The sequence below is a fragment of the Lagenorhynchus albirostris genome, chromosome 5, assembly GCF_949774975.1.
Source record: "Lagenorhynchus albirostris chromosome 5, mLagAlb1.1, whole genome shotgun sequence".
In the NCBI taxonomy this organism is placed as follows: Eukaryota; Metazoa; Chordata; class Mammalia; order Artiodactyla; family Delphinidae; genus Lagenorhynchus; species Lagenorhynchus albirostris.
In genome coordinates, this window is record NC_083099.1 from 16,884,092 (window position 1) to 16,907,578 (window position 23,487).

Below are 23,487 nucleotides of genomic sequence, written 5' to 3' on the forward strand. Positions count from 1 at the left end.
TAATTATATAAAACGATTTTTATTTTAAAGGTCATTATTCTTAATTTTTGCGATCTTCTCTATCCATTGGTTATTTACTTTACAAATTTTCCCTTGAGCTTTTTTCTTTTCCTCTATCTCATGATGGATCTTCTCACTAACTTACTATACCTTGAAATTACTTAAAGTACATTCTATTTGGGGAATACAAGATTCATTGTCAATTAAAAATATTCTCAAACACTATTTACTATCATAAATATTAATTACTTTCCTATAAGGTTATAAACCTCCTTTTTTTTCCCCACTGAGTTGGTCCTGTCAGAATATTTTTACAATTGGAAAATACTTACTAGTGTAAGGCTGCCACGTTGCCAGGACAGTGTTTTTTGGCGAGAACTCAAGGCAAACTGTCTTTGGAAGGTCGAAGGAGTGCAGTTGTCCCTTGTTAGTGACATTGATAACATTTATTCTGGTTTCAAAAGAAATTACTTCAGCAATGAAACACTGTTTCACAATAGCCAGCACTATCCAAAACATTCATACTTCTTTTTAAGTACAGATCACTCTAAAGTGTTCATTCCTCATAAAAATCAATTTTCAGTCAGTTCTAGAAAATATCCAATAAACACTTTAACGTAAAAGAGTACATTTTACCAAAAGGCCCCTATTTAAGGCTGGTGTTGGGAAGTAGTATAGAATTTGCACAAAGATACAATAGATACCACTTTCAACCAAAAAGGAAAAAACAGGCCTTTAAGTGAACACAGAACAAATCTACAGACAAGCTGACGAATTTCAAATCCAAGAGAAAAATGAAAAGTATATATTTTTTAATTTGAGTAAATGGAAACTGCAGCGGTTAGGGAAATCAGCAAGGATACTTTTGATGTCTATAAAAATCTCAGAAGCAGTCTACAAAAGATATTACTGTAAGAATTATCGTGGTACAATGACAAAAAAGACAATAATTGTAAAAAAAAAAAGCAGTTTCCACTTTTGGGGACACTTTCTATGAACCATGTTCTGGTTTAACCACTTTATGTACATTTTCTCATTTAATCCTCACAACAATCTCATAAAACAGGTATTATCATCTCCATTTTACAAATGGTAAAACTGAAGGTTAGAAAAATGAAATGATCTGATGATTTGCCCAAGAGCATACTCCTAATAAATGCCAGAGCAATGCGCTGAAACCTGTTTGGCCTGACTTGCTCTTACGTAGTCCTTGTGGTGAAAGAAAGAAAGAAAGAAAAAAAGATACTCCATCTCATTGCAGAAGTTCCTTAAAGTTACTTTGTTCAACTCAAGTTTGAGGACGCTGGGTTAGGATAAGTGGCAACTGGTAAGAATAACCAATTACCATATATTATTTAAACACAGAAACATACACACAAACACACACACTTATGACTGTAGATTCTTTACAACTTACTGTAAATTACATATTTTAGAATTACATGAAGCTTTCTTTTTTGTTGTTGTTAATAAACTTTAAAGTTATTCTTAGTTTAATGAAGGGTGTTTATTTTAATTTAATAAGCACACATTTAAGGAAAAATCAGTTATAGCTTCTGACTTAGTTAACCGTGAACCCAGCAAAGACCACAATCAATACACTATATCTGTTTCTCTTGCCCCAGGAACAATATGTATTGTTGTGGCTGCAGCACCTTAAGGAAATAAATGCTAGAACCAGGTATAAAAAAATCTATTAAAAAGATGGACACAACATGTAGGGACATATTAAGAGGATTGAGTTGAATCCAACAGAAAACAAAGTGGAGATATGACATATAAAAAATTAATAATAATTGCCAAAGTGAAAATAGACTTACTCAATAAACTGTAAGCTAGTAGAATAACGGATACCTCAAAAAGATAATAGGCAATGAAAAGATGTATGATATGTCCCATCAGATAGTAAATTTCTATCAACTCATTACTCAAATAGTGTAAACTAAAATATGGATTTAGGGACTTCCCTGGCGCAGTGGTTAAGACTGCACTCCCAATGCAGGGGGCCTGGGCTCGATCCCTGGTGGGGAACTAGATCCCACATGCATGTCGCAACTAAGAGTTCCCATGCCACAGCTAAGACTCAGCGCAACCAAATAAAAAAATATATATATAAATATTAGAAAAACAATAAAATATGGATTGGAAAAAAAACCCCAAATACCCACAATAGGTTTCACCTAAAGAAATAAGAAAAGTTGAGAGTACGTCCTTTCCTTGAGGCTGAGAGTAAGACTGTCTGTTAACACTGTGAATAGGACCCAATATAATTATATCCTTAATAATTTGAGAGTAGTAGTTTGTTGGTTGGATTCAATAACTTAAAAAAAAATAAAATACTGATGAACATTTTTAATTATAAAAGCTAATTCTGCCAGCTACTTATAGTCATAGAAATGAATCAACTAATTCAATGCAATCATTTTAGCATTTTTAAAAATCATGTGTTAATCCAATCTGACCTGATAGCTGAAAGACCTCAGAATATAGTACCACTGTGTAAGAAACATTTAAAATATACTTTTTAAAAGGATGCAATCATTTTTCCCCCTTTAAAAAATCTAAGATATTATATCTGGCTAAAAACAACAAAAATAACTTTAAACCAAGCAACAAATATTCAGGCATTTTCCTGCTGTGAACTGAAATACAGTGACTATGGAAAATTGAAAAGAATTGGTTTTCTAAGTGAAATTATGAACACTGAACCAAAATACTATTTTTGGCAAGACCAATTTTGTAATCTGATTATTTTATGTAATACAGACTATACCAAACATACTTTTGAATAACTTATATTTAGATGACATGCTGTTATACACAATAAAACTAACAGTAATAAATATAGACAGTTGTTAATAAGTTAACAGCAAAGATATAAGGTATCTACCATAAACAAGCAAAGAGAGTTATTCTCTAAATGTTAGTGCAGAACTTAGGAAACCCTAACCAATCACTTAGAGCACTATTTAAAACAACCTCTCAGCTTCTTCTGCATTAAATTAATTGCCCTTTTTTTTTTTTGCTGTACGCGGGCCTCTCACTGTTGTGGCCTCTCCTGTTGCGGAGCACAGGCTCCGGATGCGCAGGCTCAGCGGCCATGGCTCACGGGCCCAGCCGCTCCGCGGCATGTGGGATCTTCCCGGACCGGGGCACAAACCTGTGTCCCCTGCATCGGCAGGCGGACTCTCAACCACTGCGCCACCAGGGAAGCCCCATATGTTACTTTTTCATTCTAAGTAACTAGAGAACTCAAAGAAGTCCTGGCACATAAACAGAAACTAACAACTTTGTAGATGTTCTATGGATGTTATATTGGAGATAATACCTAACAGCACCAACACATTAAAAGATGGACTTTATAAATGACATCCAAATACATGTTATTCACATAAAACAATTATGTTTTATATTCACAACACACACATAAAATGTTATATAAATGAACACTCACTTTTCTCCGTTGCCCCAGGCAAACAAGGTCCCATCCTTACTAAAGGTACAGGTTTTGCAATTTTTCCCAGATTCTCTGAAAATAATAAGAAAAAAAGCTTAAATTCATAAGCATTAATACTTTTTTAAAAAATCTGATTAAAAATCCACAATCTTACCACAAATTTAATGACTAAGAACTTACATAAATTTTAGAAAATAATTCCAAAATGCTTTAGTCTACCAAAAATACTTTCTCGCTTAAAATGCAGTGCCAACTACCACTGTAAGGCTGGAAATTGATTTTATACCAACAGACCAATGTTAAGTAAGAAATAGAGCCCTTTTGGGTAAATAACTAGTTGGTATGAAAACCCAAAAATGTAGGTGTATGTGGAAGCTACCAGCTGTCAGCCCTTATCTTGAGAGAGCTGAAGGATTTCAACACGGAGGTTTTGTGAAGAATTTCCCAAACTACCTGCATAACAAAACAATGGTGGATAAAATATCCTCAAGCGGCCAAGAGGTGACCCTGGATTTCAAGGACAAAGACCTTCCACCAATTTCTCATGTGCAGAGACAGAAAGTATAACAACGATAAGAGGATCTTCACATTAAAAAAATATGGATGCAGGATTCTGTACAAAAACTAACCTGTGGAACTCGAACTTCTTGGCAACATTCTATCAAACGATCAAAACTTTAAGTACTGTATTTCTCAACTGGAGATGGCTACTGTGAGTACACCTCCCAGTGATAATGAAGACCCAAACAGAAATGTGTGCATGTGTGTACAGTAGATGTCCATATGTGCAGTCACAACATTAGATCAGAACTTTGTGGCTAACAAATATTTGAATTGTCAAATAACGACACACACAGAACTGACCAGTACACCCCTTCTAAATTGGACAATGTCTTTGTTTCTGTTGTTGTTGTTTTAAATAAATTTATTTATTTTATTTATTTTTTTGGCTGCGTTGGGTGTTCGTTGATGTGTGCGGGCTTTCTCTAGTTGCCGCAAGTAGGGGCTACTCTTGGTTGCGGTGCGCGGGCTTCTCATGGCAGTGGCTTCTCTTACTGTGGAGCATGGGCTCTAGGGACACGGGCTTCAGTAGTTGTGGCTCGCGGGCTCTAGAGTGCAGGCTCAGTAGTTGTGGCGCACGGGCTTAGTTGCTCCGTGGCATGTGGGATCTTCCTGGACCAGGGCTCGAACCCATGTCCCCTGCATTGGCAGGCGGATTCTTAACCACTGCGCCACCAGGGAAATCCTGGACACTGTCTTTGCATTAATTCATCTGAAGATGACATTTGTGTTTCTGCAATCATACAATAATGGTAGCTTATCCTCAGTGTATAGTTACTAAAACATTTTTTTCTCACTCCCTTACATAAATAGCTATTGACCAAGATGTCCTCCATTCTATACTTGTGCAACTTATTTCTGAACCTTAAGGCAGAATTTTACAATTATTCTTTTTAAATCTTACCCAACTTTTGGTCTATTATTCCAGCCTACTGATATCTACTTATATCTTCATTTTCCCTTTTAAAAGCATTAGTCATTTCTCACAGATTTAAGTAAAATATAAGTTATAAAACATAATTCTAAGCTATCATCTAAATTAATTATGAGAATATTGGATGACTTTTTAACAAGCTCCTGTGGCTCACCAATAGTCCTTCCCTCAAACTAAATCAACTTATTTAGTCAGCTGACTTCACAGCTCTTAACCAATGACAACTCTGTCACTAACATCATTCAACCAAAAGACTTTCTCATTTCTCACATACTTTGCTAAAATCATGTTTATAGTTCTATTCTGATGTGTCTGGAAATTCTACTCAGAAAGGAAATGAGATAAACGTGAAACAATTTATTCTTAGCAAGCTCATTTTGACTCCAATAATTACCTCCTTAATGTAATGATTATAAATTGTCTTTTTAATAACTTATTCTAGAATTCTGTTTAAGAATGAAGGCAAGCTTCCTAGACTATAGTATCCAGACTTCAATTCTTTTCTTAATTTTGGCATTTGGAAAATTTTGTCTATTTCCTTCTGGAACAACCTTTTAAATGAAAAATTTCAAATATACACAAAAATAGAGCAAAAGTATGATAATCCCCCTACACACTTATCACCAAGCTTAAATAATTATTAACTCATGGTCAGTTTTCTTTAATCTACTCCCTACTTTCATACTTAATGCCAGAATATTTTAAAGCAAAACCAGATGTCATATCATTTTACTCTATACTTCAGTATGCATCTCTAACTGACGAGGGCATTTTTAAAAAAGAGAACCACCACCATGCCACTTTAACTCATGAAATTAACAATAATTCCTTACTATCATTTAATAGCCAGTATTTGGATATTCGGTTTTTTAAAAGCTCCCCAAGTCATTCTAATGTGCAGCCAAATTCAAGGACCATTCATCTAAAAGCTTGATTAGAAGCAGATTTTAAAAAATCTTCATAGAAGGTAAGTACTGCATAGTTCCTATTGCAATTTACCAGGAGACACATATTGTCTCCTTGTTCTGCTCTTAGTGATGCTGAGATTGTACTGGACTCATTATGCGCCTGCTCAGACTCACCTAATCCTTCCTGTTCCCAGGCACCAGCTATTCAACGAAGAGACCTGGCCACCTCATCTCCTAACACCACTGGTTGTCTCAGACTCTCCAAGAATGAAGGCCCCATTTCAGCACGGCTTCCATTATGCCTATTGCAGTAGCAGGAAGAGAAGCACGGGCACTCAGATTCAACCCGAACAGATCAAAAGAAGATTCTGGCTGCAGACCAATTTCGTACCCATCCTCTTCAAAACAGATTGTTCTAAGGCACAGTGGTTCTATACAACCTCTCTGGAGAAATTCTGCATGACCAAGCAACTTGGATGGATTTTGTGAATCTGTGGTCAGTTCAGTGCACCTCACTCTATATTTGCTTTCACTCCTTCCTTGTCTCATTTCCCTTTCCCCCTCACTCCTGCTGCCTTGGGATTGCACTCCCCAATGAAGCGCAGCACAAAAGCTTTAACACAGACTCTTATTTTCTAAAGTGGTGCTTTTCAAATATTAATGTGCATACAAATCACTGAGGAGCTGATTAAAATACAGATTTTGATTCAGTAAGCTGCGAAGGGCCTGAGATGTTCTGATGTTTGATTTCTGCACTGGCTCAAGGTGATGCCAGTATGGCTGATCTTGGGCCCATACTTCCTGTAACAAGGTTCTAGAGAACTGAGTCTAGTAAAAAACAATGGTCAATAGAGTCAGATGATGGCAGCCTGATTATAAAGTTCCCTATCAACAGTTCATCTAACAGCATCTTTTAATGATCATTTGCGTAGATCAGTCGTTCTCAAAGTGTGGACCCTAGACTTGCAGTGTCAGCATTACCTAGGAACTTGTTAAAAATTCTAATTCTTGGGCCCCTGCCCCAGATCTAATGAATCAGAAAATCTGAAGAGGGAACAGTATCCTGTGTTTTAACAAGCTCTTCAGATGACTGTGATGCATGCAAAGTTTGAGAACCACTGATACATGACTTCTTTAGGATAACGAAATGGTGATTATCTAATCCCATCATTCTTTTTAAATTTATTACTGTTCTAAGGTGATTTTTTTTTTTTTTTCCCCTCTGTACGCGGGCCTTTCACTGTTGTGGCCTATCCCATTGCGGAGCACAGGCTCCGGACGCGCAGGCTCAGGGGCCATGGCTCATGGGCCCAGCCGCTCCGCGGCATGTGGTATCTTCCCAGACCGGGGCACGAACCCGCGTCCCCTGCATCGGCAGGCGGACTCTCAACCACTGCGCCACCAGGGAAGCCCTATTACTGTTCTATAAAGAAGTTTTCCTCATCAACAATTTGGTTACTGAAAAATAGTTTGTACAGGAAAGGCAACATAAATGCTTGATTTTTTTCTTTCTTTATCAATTTTCAAAGTAATGAACAAGGATCCCATCAATTTCTAATGCTGACCAGTAAGATTTGGAGGGAGGAGGATTTTTTTACAGACTACTTATATACTTAACATGTCTTAATTCTTAGAGTCATTATTCTTCTTAATGCTCAAATTGTCCCATCTAAGGTTGGTATAAATCCCTTCATGTTGACTCCTGTGACAGTTTAGCAAAACCCCATTAGTCTTTTGTAACTTCCTTGCTTTCTGGCACAAGACATGTATGGCTCAACTCATACATTTTTTGTCCTATACCTGGAGTTGACCACTCCTCCAAGGAACTGGTTCCTTTTAGTGAAGAATGGCATTTAGAAATCATAATCTGTGACGTATTTACTGCTACCAGGTTATCACTGGCTCTAGCCCTTTAGAGTGGACAGAACTACGAAATACAAATGTTTTTATGAAAAGAAATCATGAATTCATATTGATACATGCAAGTCTATCTCCCCACTTCACTCTTATGCTGAAACTTTGGTTCCTAATGACATTAATATAATTATTTATTTGTTTTACCCTACAATAGATTTAAAAGGATGACATCAATTTTCTATTAATAATAAAACTATTGAATGCATTTAAGAATATTGTACATCATCATATGGTTATGTCACCAACTTAATATAAAGCTAGGTTCACTTGTTCCCATTTTCCATTTAAATATTTTTTTAAATTTAAAACAATTACGTGGTCCAAAGTCGAAACTATATATACCAAAGTTCATTTACAGACATGTCCCCTGGATCCTGCAATTCTCTCTCCTCCTATAGATAATGACTTTTGTTAGTTTTTGGTTTACCTTTCCATTATTTCTTTTTGGGAAAAATGTCTCTCTATTTATCTAGCTATATATTTATATGTATATATTTTTTGTATATTTCTTCATTTCTTATACCTTTTTCATTCTATAATTTATCGAAGATTATAGGCAGTGGTTTGGCTATCACATTTACAGGTCTTTCCTCAGTCCCTAAGATAAAATTCTTCTAAGCTAGAGGTATGAACTGAATTACACTATTGCCTACACCTTTTCTTTTAAACATGCTTAAGCTATTATTTTCAAATCTAAAGATCATTTTTCTTGATAGAGAATATGCATTCTTTCATTCTTTCCATCTTCTGTTAATATTATATAATATGTCCCAAGAAACTAGTTTATTTGTTCTTTTTCTTTTTTGTTCAGAATATAACAACAAAAATACTTTAGAATGCATTGTATAGTTCTCTGTAACATTACTCGACAAAATAAACCATACCTTGGAAACACTGTGCTTTCTGTAAAATGTGGTGGTCCATTCACCATGTATAGTCCTTCTGACCCTCGGACTAAAGAAAAAAAAGGGAAAGAACCACCATTACTTTGTTAATAAATACTCAGTTATCACAAATGTTTAAAAAAAAAAAAGCTTTCAGTCAAAATACTAACGAAATCATTAAACATTTCATAGAACTATCAAACATCAGCATTAAAAGGGCACACTTTACTTCCTCTTGCATAAAATCATGTAATCGCTGAGAAATAAATAGGTAATGCAATGGACTGAATGTGTCTCCACAAAAATCCTCATGTTGAAACCCTAATCCCAATGTGATGCGATTGGAAGGTGGAGACTTTTGGGGGGTTATTAGATCACAAAGGTGGAGTCCTCATGAATGGGATTAGTACCTTTACAAGAAAAACACAGAGGATACAATAAGTTGGCAGTCAACGAACAAGAGGGTCCTCACCAGACATGACCATGCTGGCACCCTGGTCTCAGACTTCCAGCCTCTAGAACTGTAAGAAATAAATTTCTGTTGTTTATAAGCTACCCAGTATGTGGTACTTTGTTATAGCAGCCTGAACTGACTAAGACAGGTAATATCCCTCTTACTTCTTTTCCTATAGAGCAAATTCATTTAGTCTCTAAGGAGACTACTTCAATAAATCCACTTTTATCTATCTTACAAGAAATCTATGCATTTGCATTGAGATACAGCATTCATACTTATATTCCTTCATTCAAATGGAAAAAAGTGATCTTAGTATTATGTTTTCACATTATTTTCTAATCTCATTTTCAAAATGTATGGATGTTGGAAACAGAATTAGGAGCTGAGTCTACGTTAAATCTTCTTTGTATCAGCTTACTCTCTCAAGTAACTTTTATCATTAAAAACTCAAAATTGTAACTGTCACCAGTGAAAGGCAGTTGTACTATAGTAGAAAAGACATGAACTCAAAGGTAGACCTCAGTTCCTATCTGATTGTGGAATCTTAGATCCTCCCCACCTCTGAATCTGTGCCCCAATCAGCAAAATATAAACTTTAAAATACTGTGTGCCTTATGTAAAATAATAACATAAAAATATAGTATAAATTCATTCAAAGTTCTTAAAAAATATGACATTATTAATATATTTACAATTTCTCAAGCTAAGAGAACAAGCAGGATGAGATACATTCATTTACTAAACTCCCAATGATAGTAATATTCTAAAAAATTAAGTGGGAACAAAGTTCAAGATTAAATAAGCAGAAACATCTACAGAACTAGATTATACTTTTTTAAAATGACTGAATTAGAAGCTTCTAAAGCTGAACCAAATAAAATGATTCATTCATTCAGCAAATGCTTACTGGAGGAAAAAAAAACTACCACCAAAACCTTATGTTGAGTACTACAGATACAATAGGGAGGAAAATCAGCCTGTCCCTGACCTCACTAATCAGATAATTAGTCAAATATATGGAAATCTATAACTGCATTTAGTGCTACAAAGGAAACATATAAGAGGCTACTACAGTGAATAATATGGAGTTTTAATCTAAAAATGGAAGGTTAGGGAAAGCATCCTTGAGTAAGTGATTTGTGTGCTGAGATCTGAAAGATGAACAGCAGTTAACAAGCAAGGAGAACAGTAACAGTCACAGAAACTCCGTGACAAGAGAGATGACAGCGTCACAGGAATGGAAAGGAGGCCTGCGTGGCTGGAAGGAGGTGGATCTGGAGAAGAAAACAGGGCTCAGACCAAGCAGGATCCTGTGGCTTAAGTTAGGCAACGTTGGACTGCAGCCTAAGAATGTTGGGAAACTTCAAAAAGTTTTAGGCAGATTTTTAAAACTAGACTTGCAATTTGAAAAGCTCAACTTGGTACAGTGTAGACAGTGAACCAGAAGGCAGTAAGATGTGAAGAAACTACTCAAGATGGTCTGCAGTAGTCCTACAGAAGAGATAATAGAAACTTTGGGAATTCCCTGGTGGTCCAGTGGTTAGGACTCCAAGCGTCCACTGCCAGGGGCCTGGGATCCATCCCTGGTGGAGGGAACTAAGATCCTGCAAGCCGAACAGCACAGCCACAAAAAAAACAAAACAATACAAAACTCGGACTAGGGTAGGGCAGTGGAAATGGAAAGTGGAGAATAAGTGTTCAATATTCAAGAGAGAAAACTGACAGGACTTGGTGATGAGTAACTATTTTATCAGCTAGAACTCCTGCTAGCAGCAACAGTATAAGAGCTGAAGAAAGGAATAAGTTTTACTGAAGTCCATGGCTACAATTTCACTTCTTTCCTTTTCTGCCAGCTATTCACAAATCTCCCACTCTTCAGCAGCAAAGTTGGTAGCGAGGGGTCACTCTTGGCTCCAACTCTGATCCCTATATCCTTTCCCTTCTCAAGGGACAGTTCTCATAACATCAATTTTCTACCTGTAAATTAACTAGCTCAATCTTCAGATATTGAAAATAATATAATCTACCTTCCCAAAGTAAATAATTTAAAGTTAGACTGAGGGAATTCCCTGGTGGTCCAGTGGGTAAGACTCCACACTCCCAATGCAAGGGGCCCGGGTTCAATCCCTGGTCAGGGAACTAGATCCTGCACGCATGCCACAACTGAGTTCGCACACCACAACTAAGATCCCGCGTGCCGCAACTAAGACCTGGCGCAGCCAAAATGAATGAATAAATAAATAAATAAATAAATTTTTTGTTTTTAAGTTAGAATGAAAGTAAAAGGACCACTGACAAACAAGACAAAAATCTATGTACTCACAGAGCTTCCATTCTAGTGGAAATGATGAAAAATAAGGGAGTAAACACGTAATTGAATAATGAGTTTCTGGTCAGATATCCACAAGTATACAACTGGATACCATGTTTCCTCATATACTAAACTGAGTTGCCAAACTGCTGTGGGTAGTTTGCCCTTGAATAGAATGGAGTCTAGCAAAGTGTTGTACATATATCAAAATCTAAACTCCTCACACTACTGCCTACAAGACTCTATACCTGGCCCCTGCACAGCTCCATGTGCTAGGCATTAGGGATCTTAAAAAATGAGTCCATCACTACACTCAAAATGATGATTTCAAAAGGAGCTCAGTCTACTGCTACACCTTGAATGAAACACTGACGATATCTATTCTAAAAATCTCTAATACATTTAGTAAACATTTTGTGCCAGGAAATGTTTTCCTAGAAGACTTGAAAACTACAAAGTTTAATTCTTTAGCATCAGAAATTCTCAATTGCTTCTTGGCGTTCTGGCTAAAATCAAGTATTGCATCAAAATTCTCTTACTACACAGGCAAAGCTGTGTTGTTTCTTGTCACCAAATCAATCGTCTGCTGCAATATAATGTATGATACATTATGATTTAGAAGAAAACAAGCCATTCTTTTCTTAATACTACAGTTAAGGTTTTAATAAACATTTATTTGAGGGATTAATAAAAAGTGAATTTCCCAAACTAGGGGGTTTGTAGTTGTCAGATTACATGTTATCGCTAGGTTGCATAAAATTCTGTCAGGCTAATGAGGTCCCTCCCACAAGCTGCAGTGACAATTTAACTCACTAATCGCTCTTTCAAAATTCTCATACTTATCTAGGAAAACAAAACAGTACATTATCAGTGTATACCCAATGAAGTCGCAATACTTTTAAAATGTACCATATGATGATGCAATCAAACCATGCTCTATTGCCTTAACACATGCCTGAAGTGATTGGCAAAAAAGAAAAAAAGCTTTCCCTAGCTCATCTCAGCTTCCTGTGTTCTCATGACACTTGTACCTAGTGACCTTGGTCCTCTGTATCTGTTGACTTTGCTGTTATTACCGACCACAATGTTCACTTGGTGAAAATCCAAAGTTTTCGTACGTTATATTAAAGTGGCAGCGGTACCTCAGAACCCATGAAGGTGGCCTTCTGGCCACAGCAGTGGGAACTTTCAGGGTATTCAGGGCAACCAGTATGGGTACAAGGTTTTCCTTTTCCAAAATTTCTATTTCATACTTATATCCCAAACTAAGACATGTAGAAGATCCCAAAAGAGTTGCTAAGACTGAATGTTTATGGACCCCTACCCAAATCCATATGTTGAAACTTAATCCCTAATGATATTTGGAATGGCTTTGGGGAGGTAATTAGATCATGAAGGAAGAACCCTTATGAATGGGATTACTGCCCTCATGAAAGAGGCCCCAAAGAGGTCCCTTGTCTCTTCCACCATGTGAGGACACAGTGCAGAATGGCTGTCTATGAGCCAGGAAGCAGGTGATCACCAGACGCTGAATCTGCCAGTGCCCTGATCTTGGATTTGCCAGCCTCCGGAACTGTAAGAAATAAATTTCTGTTGTTTACCACCCAGTCTATGATATTTTTGTTACAGGAGCCAGAATGTACTAAGACAGGAGTGGGGGAGCAAAACTCCCACTTAACTTAATAATGCAGATTATTAACCCAAAATCTCAGAAGGCAACACCGACAGAAATGTCAGTGTGAAAAGTGCCATGTCTTTCTTGCTCAAGTAGCATTCAGTCTCATGTGGCTTTCAATTACTGGTTTTAGTATGTTTCTGGAGAAGCAAAATCTTGAGTCAAATCAATCAACTGCTTTTCAACATGCATATGTTCACATTCTAAATAAAGAACACTTTGAAAACAAAAATTAAAAGGTTACATAGTCTATGACTCCATTTATAAAACTTTTTTTTTAAGGAAAATACATTTGTATTTTGCATAGAGATGGAGAAAAAAAGGCAAACTGTTGTTGTTTGAAATTTAGAAGTACATTTCAATTGTCCCTTGAATAATAATCAAGATAATTTCACTAGGTAGTCTCAATAATTTTGTATTATATTAAGGTTGCTATTCAATATTTATCACAAATCATTATGTTCGGCCATGCTATAAAAACTTACTAAAAAAAAATGGTTGGCTTTTCACCAGGATATATAACACTCATGAAATGACAAAATTATCATGATACAGGACAGATCAGTGGTTGCCAACGGCTGGAGTTGGAAGGAGGGTCCAACGATAAATGGGTAACATCTTTGTGGTGACAGAGCATTTCTATATTCTGATAGTGGTGGCTACATGAATCTACACATGATAAAATATAGATATGCACAAACTAGTAAAATCCAAATAAGGAGAGCAGTTTAGTAAATACGACTGTACCAGTGTCAATTTCCTGGTTTGGCTAAGATACTATAAGATATTATCATTGGGGAAAGCTAGATGAAGGATATGCAGGAACTTTCTTTATTCTCTCTGCAACTTCTTTCAAGTCTTAATTTATATCAAAATAAAAAGGCTTTTAAAAAGCCCATCCCTTTTTGGTAATACTTTGTTCACAAAACGGCAAGAAATAAAACCAATCAAAAGTCTGTCAACATTTCTCAAGAACTGATTTGCCTGGGAATACAGAACAGAGGTGTTAAATTAAAATTAAAAATCGAATAGACCAAGATTTTTGTACTAAGATAAAAACATATTCTGCAAGACAAAAGTACATATCAAAGCTACTTCATACACTGATGATACTGTTGATTCCCATTAAATTAGACAACCTTTGTACATGATGCTTTACAATAGATATGTCTGTTATATGCGAACTAATTATCAATTAAATTCATCACAAAAGTCATATTGAGTCATTATAGTTTTCTTCGTACATGTAAACCACTATTTAAAACAAATATTTTCTTTCACACTTCCCTACATAGAAGCATAACTATGAGAAAGTGCTGTAAGACATTTTGGAACCACTAAGATACTATACTGGATTTATTAGTTTGAGCAACTTCTTATACAAACTTGAATACGTGGATATACAAAGTTTATCAGAAGAAACACAAAATCAGGTTCATAACAGAAGATAAACTGCATTATAAGTTAATAAAAGCAAAAATAAATATGGACTCAAACTCTTTTCAATAACTGAAACAATTTTTTTCTACATATGAATTTCTAATGAGGAATTCATTTTAATTAGAAGCGACTAAATGTAAAACACTGAGTAAAATGTGGGGATAGCTTAACATAGTGTATTGACACTTGATATGATTCCTTATTTTTAGTGATTTTCCCCTTAATCAAAAAGGATCAGCAATATGTTCTACTGGAAAGAAAAATCTGGAATGCTAACAGTTCTTTTCATTAAAGCAACAAATAAATGCCAGAGTTTCACACAGAATAACTGTTTAAAAACAACAATTACATTAAATACTGTACCTACATAGTATCTTTTTAAAACTTACTAGCCTTTCTAGATACTCACATACTATTTATTGCTCTAGGCCTGAGTTAATATGAGAAAACTACTGGACTTCAACAAACAAGGGTCCTATGCCAGGGATATGGTGATCATTATAGTATGATACTTTTTCCAATGCTTACATCCCCTGAAGTATATATCAATTTAAGAAAATGACTCAGTCTTGATTATCTCAATGGCTTCAACTAGGCAAGCTGATTGGACAATATGGGCTTCATGTAAAGGCTATTGTTTTACATACCTAGCATCCAGGCCCCCCTTTTAGGAGACTTTAGTTTTCCTTTGGGAAATATCCAGGGGTGAGAATATAATTTGGTCCTGGTGATCTGATTAAAAATTGACTGATTCAAAGATGAGCATGAGCCAAGCCAAAGACAGCCAGCCTTGAGACGGGCACAGATGTGCACTTTCCTCTGGGGCCGTTGAGCTGCTTGACTGTAAACCTGGAGCTCCTGATTAGAACGTCAGCCTGACAATAAGTTTAATCGGAAAGAAAGCAAGAGCTGAAGGAGGAAGAAAAACAGATTTTTGGAGTCATGTGAATACCTGGATGTAACAGTAGAAGCTTTAAGGTTACATGAGCTTTTTCTTAAAAAAAAAAAATCCCCTTTTCGGGGCTTCTCTGGTGGTGCAGTGGTTAAGAATCCACCTGCCAAAGCAGGGGACACGGATTCAAAGCCCTGGTCTGGGAAGATCCCACATGCCACAGAGCCACAACTACTGAGCCTGCGCTCTAGAGCCTACAAACCACAACTACTGAGCCTGCGTGCAACAACTACTGAAGCCCACGCGCCTAGAGCCTGGGCTCCACAACAACAGAAGCCACTGCAATGAGAAGCCCACGCACCACAACGAAGAGTAAGCCCCGCTCACACAACTTGAGAAAGCCCACGTGCAGCAACGAAGACCCAACGCAGCCAAAAATAAATAATTTTTAAAATATCCCCTTTTTACCTGCTTTAGCTTTTTGTCATTTCCAATTGAAAGTCATAACTAATAAAATTTACTGGATAATCTTTAAATTATTCACAACTCCAAAGTCCCATAAGTCTATATTTAAAAAAAGGTTTTGGAAGTAAAAGAATCTATTATTGACTGAAATACCTATACTAAGAATGATTAAAAGATTAATCAGTGTGTTCCAGTGAAAGAAAAATGGGCCATGGAGTTGAATGACTGAATATAATCCTGACTCTGCCAATTTGCAATGTGAATTTCCCTGAGCTGCTATAAATATGAGAATATTTGGAGCACACAGACTAGATAACCCTTAAGCTCTTACGAAGTCCTTGACCTTAAGCACTGTAAGAAAACTGTCACTCTTGGTTAATCTGACTACAAATAAAGTGGTTATCATTCATTAATTTATTCTTCCATTAAACACTTAGTGTTGGGCTTCCCTGGTGGCGCAGTGGTTAAGAATCCGCCCGCCAATGCAGGAGACACGGGTTCGAGCCCTGGTCCGGGAAGATCCCACATGCCGCGGAGCAACTAAGCTTGTGCGCCACAACTACTGAGCCTGAGCTCTAGAGCCTGCGAGCCACAACTACTGAGCCCATGTGCCACAACTACTGAAGCCCGTGTGGCTAGAGCCAGTGCTCTGCAACGAGAAGCCACCGCAATGAGAAGCCTGTGCACCACAACGAAGAGTAGCCCCTGCTCGCCACATCCAGAGAAAAGCCCGCGTGCAGCAACGAAGACACAACACAGCCAAAAATAAAAAAACAAAACAAAAACAAAAAAACCCACTTAGTGTCTATTGTTTACCAAGCATTGTACTTGGTACTGAGAAGACAGGGATGAATAAGGCTCTGCCCCTGCCATTAAGGAATTCACAGTCTAGCAAGGGAGAAAAGCATCTAAACAACTAGATAATTACCCTATGTGATAAGTGGGGAAAAAAACCCCAAAAACCTCAAGTATATATGAGGTACCAAAATAGGCTGGGGAAAGACTATCTGGGAAGAGTAAGGAAAGACTTCACAAAGTAATGATGTCTAAAATGAAATTTTAAAGACAAAAAGACGTCAGCCAAATCAAGAGGAAGAGAGTAGTGTTAAACTGAGGAAATAGGTTGTTCAAGGGTTTTATGAGCAGTTCAGTATTGATGGAGAACAAAATAGGATAGGATGGCAAGGAGTAAAATGAATGACAAGAGCTATTCAAGGATTATAAAGGGTTCTATATGCTATGCTAAACAGGATGGAATTTACCCTGCAAGCAGTCACTGTAAGGATTTTAAAAGGGAAAAAATAATGATCAAATTTTAAAATGTACCAGTTTTTAAAGTTCAAAAAAAGCATTTAGTATTCCAAAATTATAAGTAAGATACAAGCTACCTTTATGAAGCTACAGAAATAAATTCATTTAGTTACTTTTTAAGCAGTATCTGCCTGGTATGTTATCTAACAAATTAGTTTTTGATAAATGTGTGGTGAATGAACTGTGGTAGCCAGATTGAATATGAATGGGCAGGGTGCTTAATAACAAAGATTTCAAAATGTAGAATGGTGAAAAGTGCAAAAGCTTATTTTCCCCCCAAGTCTCAGAGGCAAATAACCCCTTTCCTCAAAAGTAGACAACCTTTCTCTCAAAGGCTTCTTTTTCCTTAATGTTATTAAGTTATTGGTAACTTATAGCCTTCTTTTCCCTCCCAACTCCCCTCTCCTTACTTGATGCTCATATATGAGACTCCAGCCATTAATCCAGAGTCATCGCCGACATTGTCCAAGACTAAGTTTATTATCTTCTCCAACATTATAAACTCTGCCTCAGCTTCGAAACCTCAGGAATCCTGTAATGTTCTAACGTTGCTACTTTATCTTTATAATGTTCATTATATGCTACCACCCCAGACCACACTCTCATCCCCTTAAAACCTACACTACTGCAGCTCCACTCGCCCTACTCAGTCCCACAAATTTCATTAAAGCAAGGAGTGCAGGATTCGATATCACTTAAATTCAGGTGTATTTAATGTGCGTGGTTATTCTAGTAGACCGAGTCATACGTTTACGTTTTTTTCTTATTACAGAGCTAGCTAAATGACTTCACCCTGTCAACAGGGCCTGTCACCAAGTAAGCGTTAGTGTAACACCAGTATTGCAGACCCAGAGTAACAAATCCCACTAGCACTCTTCGTTTTTATGCCCCTTCCTCTATTCCTGTAGGACTTGAAGTGTCAGGAAAGAATGATGGACGAGCAAAAGGGAAGGGGAATGCTGGAGCTCCGAGGCTAGAGCCTAACTTCCGACTGCCACGCTACACCAAGAAATCCAAAAGGCCCTCCGGCTCTCCTACAATCCACAAGAAAAGGCGGATCAGACTCCAAGGCTTCTCGGGTGGTGCCCAAGATTAGAGACACAAAAATTATTGCTGTAAAGAAATAATCCCTGGCTCGTTCAGAGCTCACCTGTAAGGAGCGGCGTGGACGGCGCCATCTTGTCCCGGAAAGAGAAACTCACATGCTTGGGTCAGAGTTCACGAGAGCCGAACCCGGCCCCAACACGTCTCCTCCGGCGTGAGGCGGCGAACTGGTGTTTCCGGGGTCGCCAGCCTCGGGGCCAATTCACTTCCGGTCGGAGAGAGACGTGAAAAAGGAGGCCGAACGCGCACGCGCAGCTCTGGGGCAACACTTCACAGAGCGTGGAGGGGCGGAGCTAAGGCTGGAGTGCCGGCCTTCGCCCTCCCTCTCCCTCTTCCTCGGCAGGCGGAGCGTGCACTTCCGCGGGGCGGAGTCGGCCCAATGCTGACGTTGGCAGCCGAACCCGAAGTAGTTCGAGGCGACGGCTTGCACCGTCCGGTTGTTGCGTTGTGTAGCGTTGCGTTCTCTTCCTCTCTCATTCCACGCTCCCGGCGGAGGCCCCAGCGGGGACGCGAGAATATCACGGCGGCCTGCTCTCCCCCTCCCGCTTGCCCGTCTCGCTCGGCCGGACGGTCCGGCGTCGTCAGTCAGCCGGCGGCCCGCGCCCAGCTAAGGGCTCAGCCCCCGCGCCCGCCGCGCCCAGGCCCAGCGGCCGGAGCTAGCGCCCCACCTGAGAGCCTCCTCGCTCCGGCGACGCGGGCACCGGGAGTGGAGCGTTGGTCGCAGCGGCCCGAGGAGAAGCGAGCGAGCGAGGCCCAGCGGTGGCCGGGGCAGGTGGTTGCGCTGCGAAGATGGTCGCCAAGCAGCGGATCCGTATGGCCAACGAGAAGCACAGCAAGAACATCACCCAGCGCGGCAACGTCGCCAAGACCTCGGTAAGGGAAAAGCGGGCGCCCCTGTTGGTTCCGTAGCCGGGTATGAGGCCCGGGCCCCGGGGCCGCGCGGAGCTCTCTTCCCCAGACCCGGGCGACTCAAGGGCCCGAGGTCGCGAGCCGGACGCTAAGTTGGGAGCTCAGGGAGGTGGGTGCCGGGGCCGGGCGGCTCGGGAACGCAGGGGAGACCAGTGAGGTGCAGGGACCCGGCGACCTGGCCCGGGGTGCAGGGTGAGAGCCCGGGGTCTGAGTGGTTTTTTTGCATTGGAGACCGTGCATTTTCCTTTTTGCAGAGAAATGCTCCCGAAGAGAAGGCGTCTGTAGGACCCTGGTTATTGGCTCTCTTCATTTTTGTTGTTTGTGGTTCTGGTAAGTGCTTTGGGGGCGATCATCGGGTAGGGTGTTGGATGACGGGTTGGGGATGACGTGGTGATCCATCAGTGGTGAATCCTGCCCGCATAGTTCTCAATCCACCTGCCGGGAGCTCCTCATAATTCTGTTTTATCTGAACCCAGTTACTTGTCCCACATATGCACAGAGGGTGGTGCTCTAGAAACTTCTCCCCGCTTGATTTGAGCTCACAGGAGAGCAGAAAAGGAGGTCAGGTCTTTAGTAATGATCGAGTTGACAAATATTAGACCAAAACAAAAAACAAAAACACCTCCCAGAATGAGAATTTAGAATATTTTGAAACCTTTGCGAAAGTGAAGCTTATGAACAACATGTACATGCGGATGTTCGAACTTAATTTAACAAGTTCCGAAATCTAATGTCTTTATGTCAAAATTGGATATATTTTATAAAGTAAAGCTAGTGCAAAGAATTGGCTCATTGTAGAGGAACTTGTACCTGATTGGCAATTTAACGTGCGAGACAAATGTTTTTAGTTTAATAAAAAAAATGTTTGACATATGGTAGGAAAAAATAGTTATCAGGGCAGACTGCTGTTAGAGTAGTAGACTCTTGCCCAAGGAGATGGATTACAGAATGCCTTCTTCTCTTCATCTTACTATGCAAGCTGTTAATATGGAAATACTTGTTTCTGTTTTACATGTTCTGACATCTTAAAGTTACTGAGGTTTCTTTTAAACATTTCACTTTGCCTGTCTCCTAAACATACCAATTGGAAGCTTTCCTGATAAATGGCCAAGAGCCAAGCAATTTATGTAACCTAAAGATTATTGAATTTCAGCCTTGTGAGAATGAGGAACTGTGCATATGTTACAGGCCAAGTACACCTAATGTTTAGGGTTAAACCAAAATAATTGTATGCTAGAAAAACCTTTTTGCTTTGGTGCTTTAATTTCTTTCTAAAAATCACTGCTTATTTGGTAACTCTCTAGACATTTTGGCATAAAATTCAAGGAAGCTGAGGCATAAAAAAATTGTATTATTACGGTAGGCCTGTGTTCATATTACTATGAAGTTACATAGTACTTGCAAGTAATTGTAAGGGTATTCTTGGATTCTTGAACTACCTTAATATTTGTCAGTTGTCAGGCCTGTTTTATTCCAAGCATGTTTTAATACTTGCTCTTTCTCTTTACAGCAATTTTCCAGATTATTCAAAGTATCAGGATGGGCATGTGAAGTGACTGACCTTAAGATGTTTCCATTCTCCTGTGAATTTTAACTTGAACTCATTCCTGATGTTTGATACCCTGGTTAAAAACAATTCAGTAAAGCATCCTGCCTCAGAATGACTTTTCATATCATCCTTCATGTGTCATTCCAAGGTTTCTTCACAAGTCATTCCAAGTTTTCTAGTCCATACCACAGTGCCTTGCAAAAGCACCACATGAATAAAGCAATAAAATTTGTTAAGCTACAGTAGTGGACCCTACTTATTCAGTCAGTAAAGAGTAAGTTTTTTTTTTAATGTGGTTATTAGAACAGTATACAATATAGGTAATTAGATTGAATCTCTGTAGACAGGGTCTAGATTTTGTTAGCCCTAATGTGTAAATGCAATTAGCTTAATTTAAAATTTGGAATCTTACGGTTTTTATATAGCTAGGCACTTTATTACTATTTCTTGAAAGCACACTCCCATAGAGGGTCATGTAACCGTCCTGTAATAAGGTGCTTATAAATGGAACAACTACACGGTTAGCCTAGTTTCCCCGAAATCTTTAGCACCTGAAAATTTTAAAAAGCTTCTAAATGCCTAATATAAAGGGAGATGCTTATAGCCACAACGTCTATTTTAACAATATTATTTCTATTACACTACCTTGGATTTTGCATGAGTGAATATACTAACGTAAGAGGCCATAAGAAAACAACTTGGTTGAGCATTTTATAACTTAGTCACTTCGGTTTCACTATAAGCAGCCATGGTGGAGTAAAGTCAGGGAAGGTTTTTTATATCACCATTGATTTCACCAGAATTACTTTAATATATCAAAGGGGCCTATTATGCTCACAACACTTTAGGGAAAAATAGTACTAAAAATGGATGCCTCATCAGGACATACTGTTGAGTCCAGTGTGCCGTAGGACAGCATGTTAATAGCACTTTTAATACCAAAAAGGCACATCAACTGCAAATTAGTTTGGAAATGCTTTTTCTTGATTTATGATTAAAATTCTGTTAGGGTACTAGATACATCAGACTAAAGTGTCATGTGAAATTAAATGGATTTACTGATACGGATCAGTCTTCAGTCTTCCCTTTGTTGTATGATTTTATAGGTTATGATTGATAAAACTTTCTTTTTACTAATGGTAAGGGTGAGTGATAAGGCAGGTTTTGAGTTTTCTGGTACTGTTGAAAATTTCAAGTATTGGCTATTTAAATTCTTAGCCATAATGATGAAAAAAAGCCTGAGAGGTGTCTATGTGGTAGTGAATTGGAAAGAAAGCTGCTTGTTTGCTATGTTAATTGCCTCAGGATACCTCTTGAAAATAAGCTGTTTTAAGAGGAACAGAAGGGAAATCTACTACCTAGTCTATATACAGTGTGAACCTCAGAGCTTCCCATACCCCTAAGTATGGGGAGAATAAAGGAGAGGAGTGGTTAAGGACGTTTAGGAACTTGACTACAATAGGAAAGGAATCTGCTGACCTTAGGCCAGCAGGTTTTTATCTGCATTGTTACCTGCCTTTCTCACCCAGGAAATCAACCCCTGTACTTGTTTCCCTCTTGGAAACAAGTGTCTTGGTTAACTAATTCTATTTTGTTGTAACTTAAAAAATGAAAGTTATCGTTCTAAATTCATAGCAGGTGCCTTATTCTTTGCTTTGAGTCAAACTATTCCATATCAGAATTTCCCTTGGTTTCCTATAGATAACTGGCTTTAAGACATTGAGGGTTTTTGTTTTGTTTTGTTTTTAATGTACAATGTCTGTTAATTTGACTGTTAAATTGCCATAGTGAGCAATCATTTTACATATGTAAAGTTGCATTCCCTTTGTATATCGTGTCATTACCAATTGGGTGCATTTTTAAGGATGGATTATGCATGTTTGGGTCAATGAAAGCTATGTCATTTCATTAACCCTTTAAAAATAAAGATCCCTGAATATTTGATGCCTTCTAAAAGGAAATGATTTTATAGAGTTCTTATCTGAGTATACTTTTTATACTTAATAGAAAATGATTTTAAGGAACGCCTGGTATGTTGTCCTTGAGTTAAAAGAAATAGTACCCAGAGGCACAAATTTAAGGTTTTAACTGGGAATAGGTAGCAAGAAAAATATATAAAAGCACAATGAATTAAATACTTTCCCAACTGGGGTTTACCCTCATCTCATTATTTGAGTCTGGTTCAAGGAAAAGCACAATTTTTTTTCTTTTTTTTGATTTCCCTTTCCCAGTTGAATTTTATACGTCATCTAATATTGAGCACAATGTGAGAATAAATACTTTATCGGGGTTGTCTACATTATCCAATTACTCTTTGTAATTTAGCTATAACGTTTCAAGGAGTTGTCAGTGATTTCATTGTATCTGTTGGGTTGTATATAATGTTGCTCAAAATGATTGAGTGAGCTTCCAAAATAAGTGAAGATTTTCATTGTAACAGAATGCATTGTAATAGGCTTTGATTTACATTAAAGAAATGTATATACTCAACTGCAAGGCCATGGCTGTTGTCACTGAGGTTCCTGGAGTTTCGTTGGCACAAAGGACTACCATGTAGTGCTGGATCATATTCTTGGGAGGTTCAGCAACAAAATTTTATTATGCTTTTAGCATCTGTAAAATTTAGGACATCATCAGATTTTCCATTTAGAAATTGTTCTGAAGTTTGGTTCACATTTACCTATGTATTAGTTTTTTTAACTTGTCATTTTAG

At 38.2% G+C, this 23,487-nt stretch overlaps 2 protein-coding genes across 7 annotated transcripts in view; one reads left to right on the plus strand and one right to left on the minus strand.

Annotated features, from left to right (window-relative positions):
- Positions 1-18,494, minus strand: part of EIF2A (eukaryotic translation initiation factor 2A) — a 38,046-nt gene extending 19,552 nt beyond the window's left edge. Inside the window, exons 1-4 of one of the 5 annotated variants that reach the window (XR_009540630.1) lie at positions 18,363-18,481; positions 8,662-8,731; positions 3,455-3,529; positions 333-451 (exon numbers count right to left, since the gene is read on the minus strand). Coding sequence is in view for 3 of the 5 variants with exons in the window: in XM_060149627.1 (XP_060005610.1) it covers positions 333-451; positions 3,455-3,529; positions 8,662-8,731; positions 18,363-18,390 (292 nt within the window). In the remaining 2 variants the exon portion in view is untranslated. Of the gene's footprint in view, positions 1-332; positions 452-3,454; positions 3,530-8,661; positions 8,732-9,071; positions 9,183-18,362 lie in introns of those variants that run through there. The other 4 variants (XM_060149627.1, XM_060149628.1, XM_060149629.1 and 1 more) reach the window with 4 other exon arrangements.
- A 157-nt stretch (positions 18,495-18,651) lies between these two features.
- SERP1 (stress associated endoplasmic reticulum protein 1) lies at positions 18,652-23,270 on the plus strand. Of its 2 annotated transcripts, XM_060149632.1 has the most exons (3): positions 18,675-19,189; positions 19,480-19,555; positions 20,736-23,270. In XM_060149632.1, the coding sequence occupies exons 1-3, from the start codon at positions 19,106-19,108 to the stop codon at positions 20,774-20,776; spliced, it is 201 nt and encodes a 66-aa protein (XP_060005615.1). In that variant the 5' UTR covers positions 18,675-19,105; the 3' UTR covers positions 20,777-23,270. The 2 variants fall into 2 exon arrangements, with proteins under 2 accessions (XP_060005614.1, XP_060005615.1); XM_060149631.1 differs by lacking the exon at positions 19,480-19,555 and having other exon boundaries at positions 18,652-19,189.
- The last annotated feature ends 217 nt before the right edge of the window (positions 23,271-23,487 follow it).

What these genes read in the sequence shown, in the direction of transcription:
- SERP1 (XM_060149631.1), top strand. Translation starts at nt 18,696, where the DNA reads ATGCTGACGTTGGCAGCCGAACCCGAAGTAGTTCGAGGCGACGGCTTG. An exon ending in GCAACGTCGCCAAGACCTCG is followed by an intron (nt 19,190 to 20,735) that starts GTAAGGGAAAAG and finishes TTCTCTTTACAG; the next exon opens with CAATTTTCCAGATTATTCAA.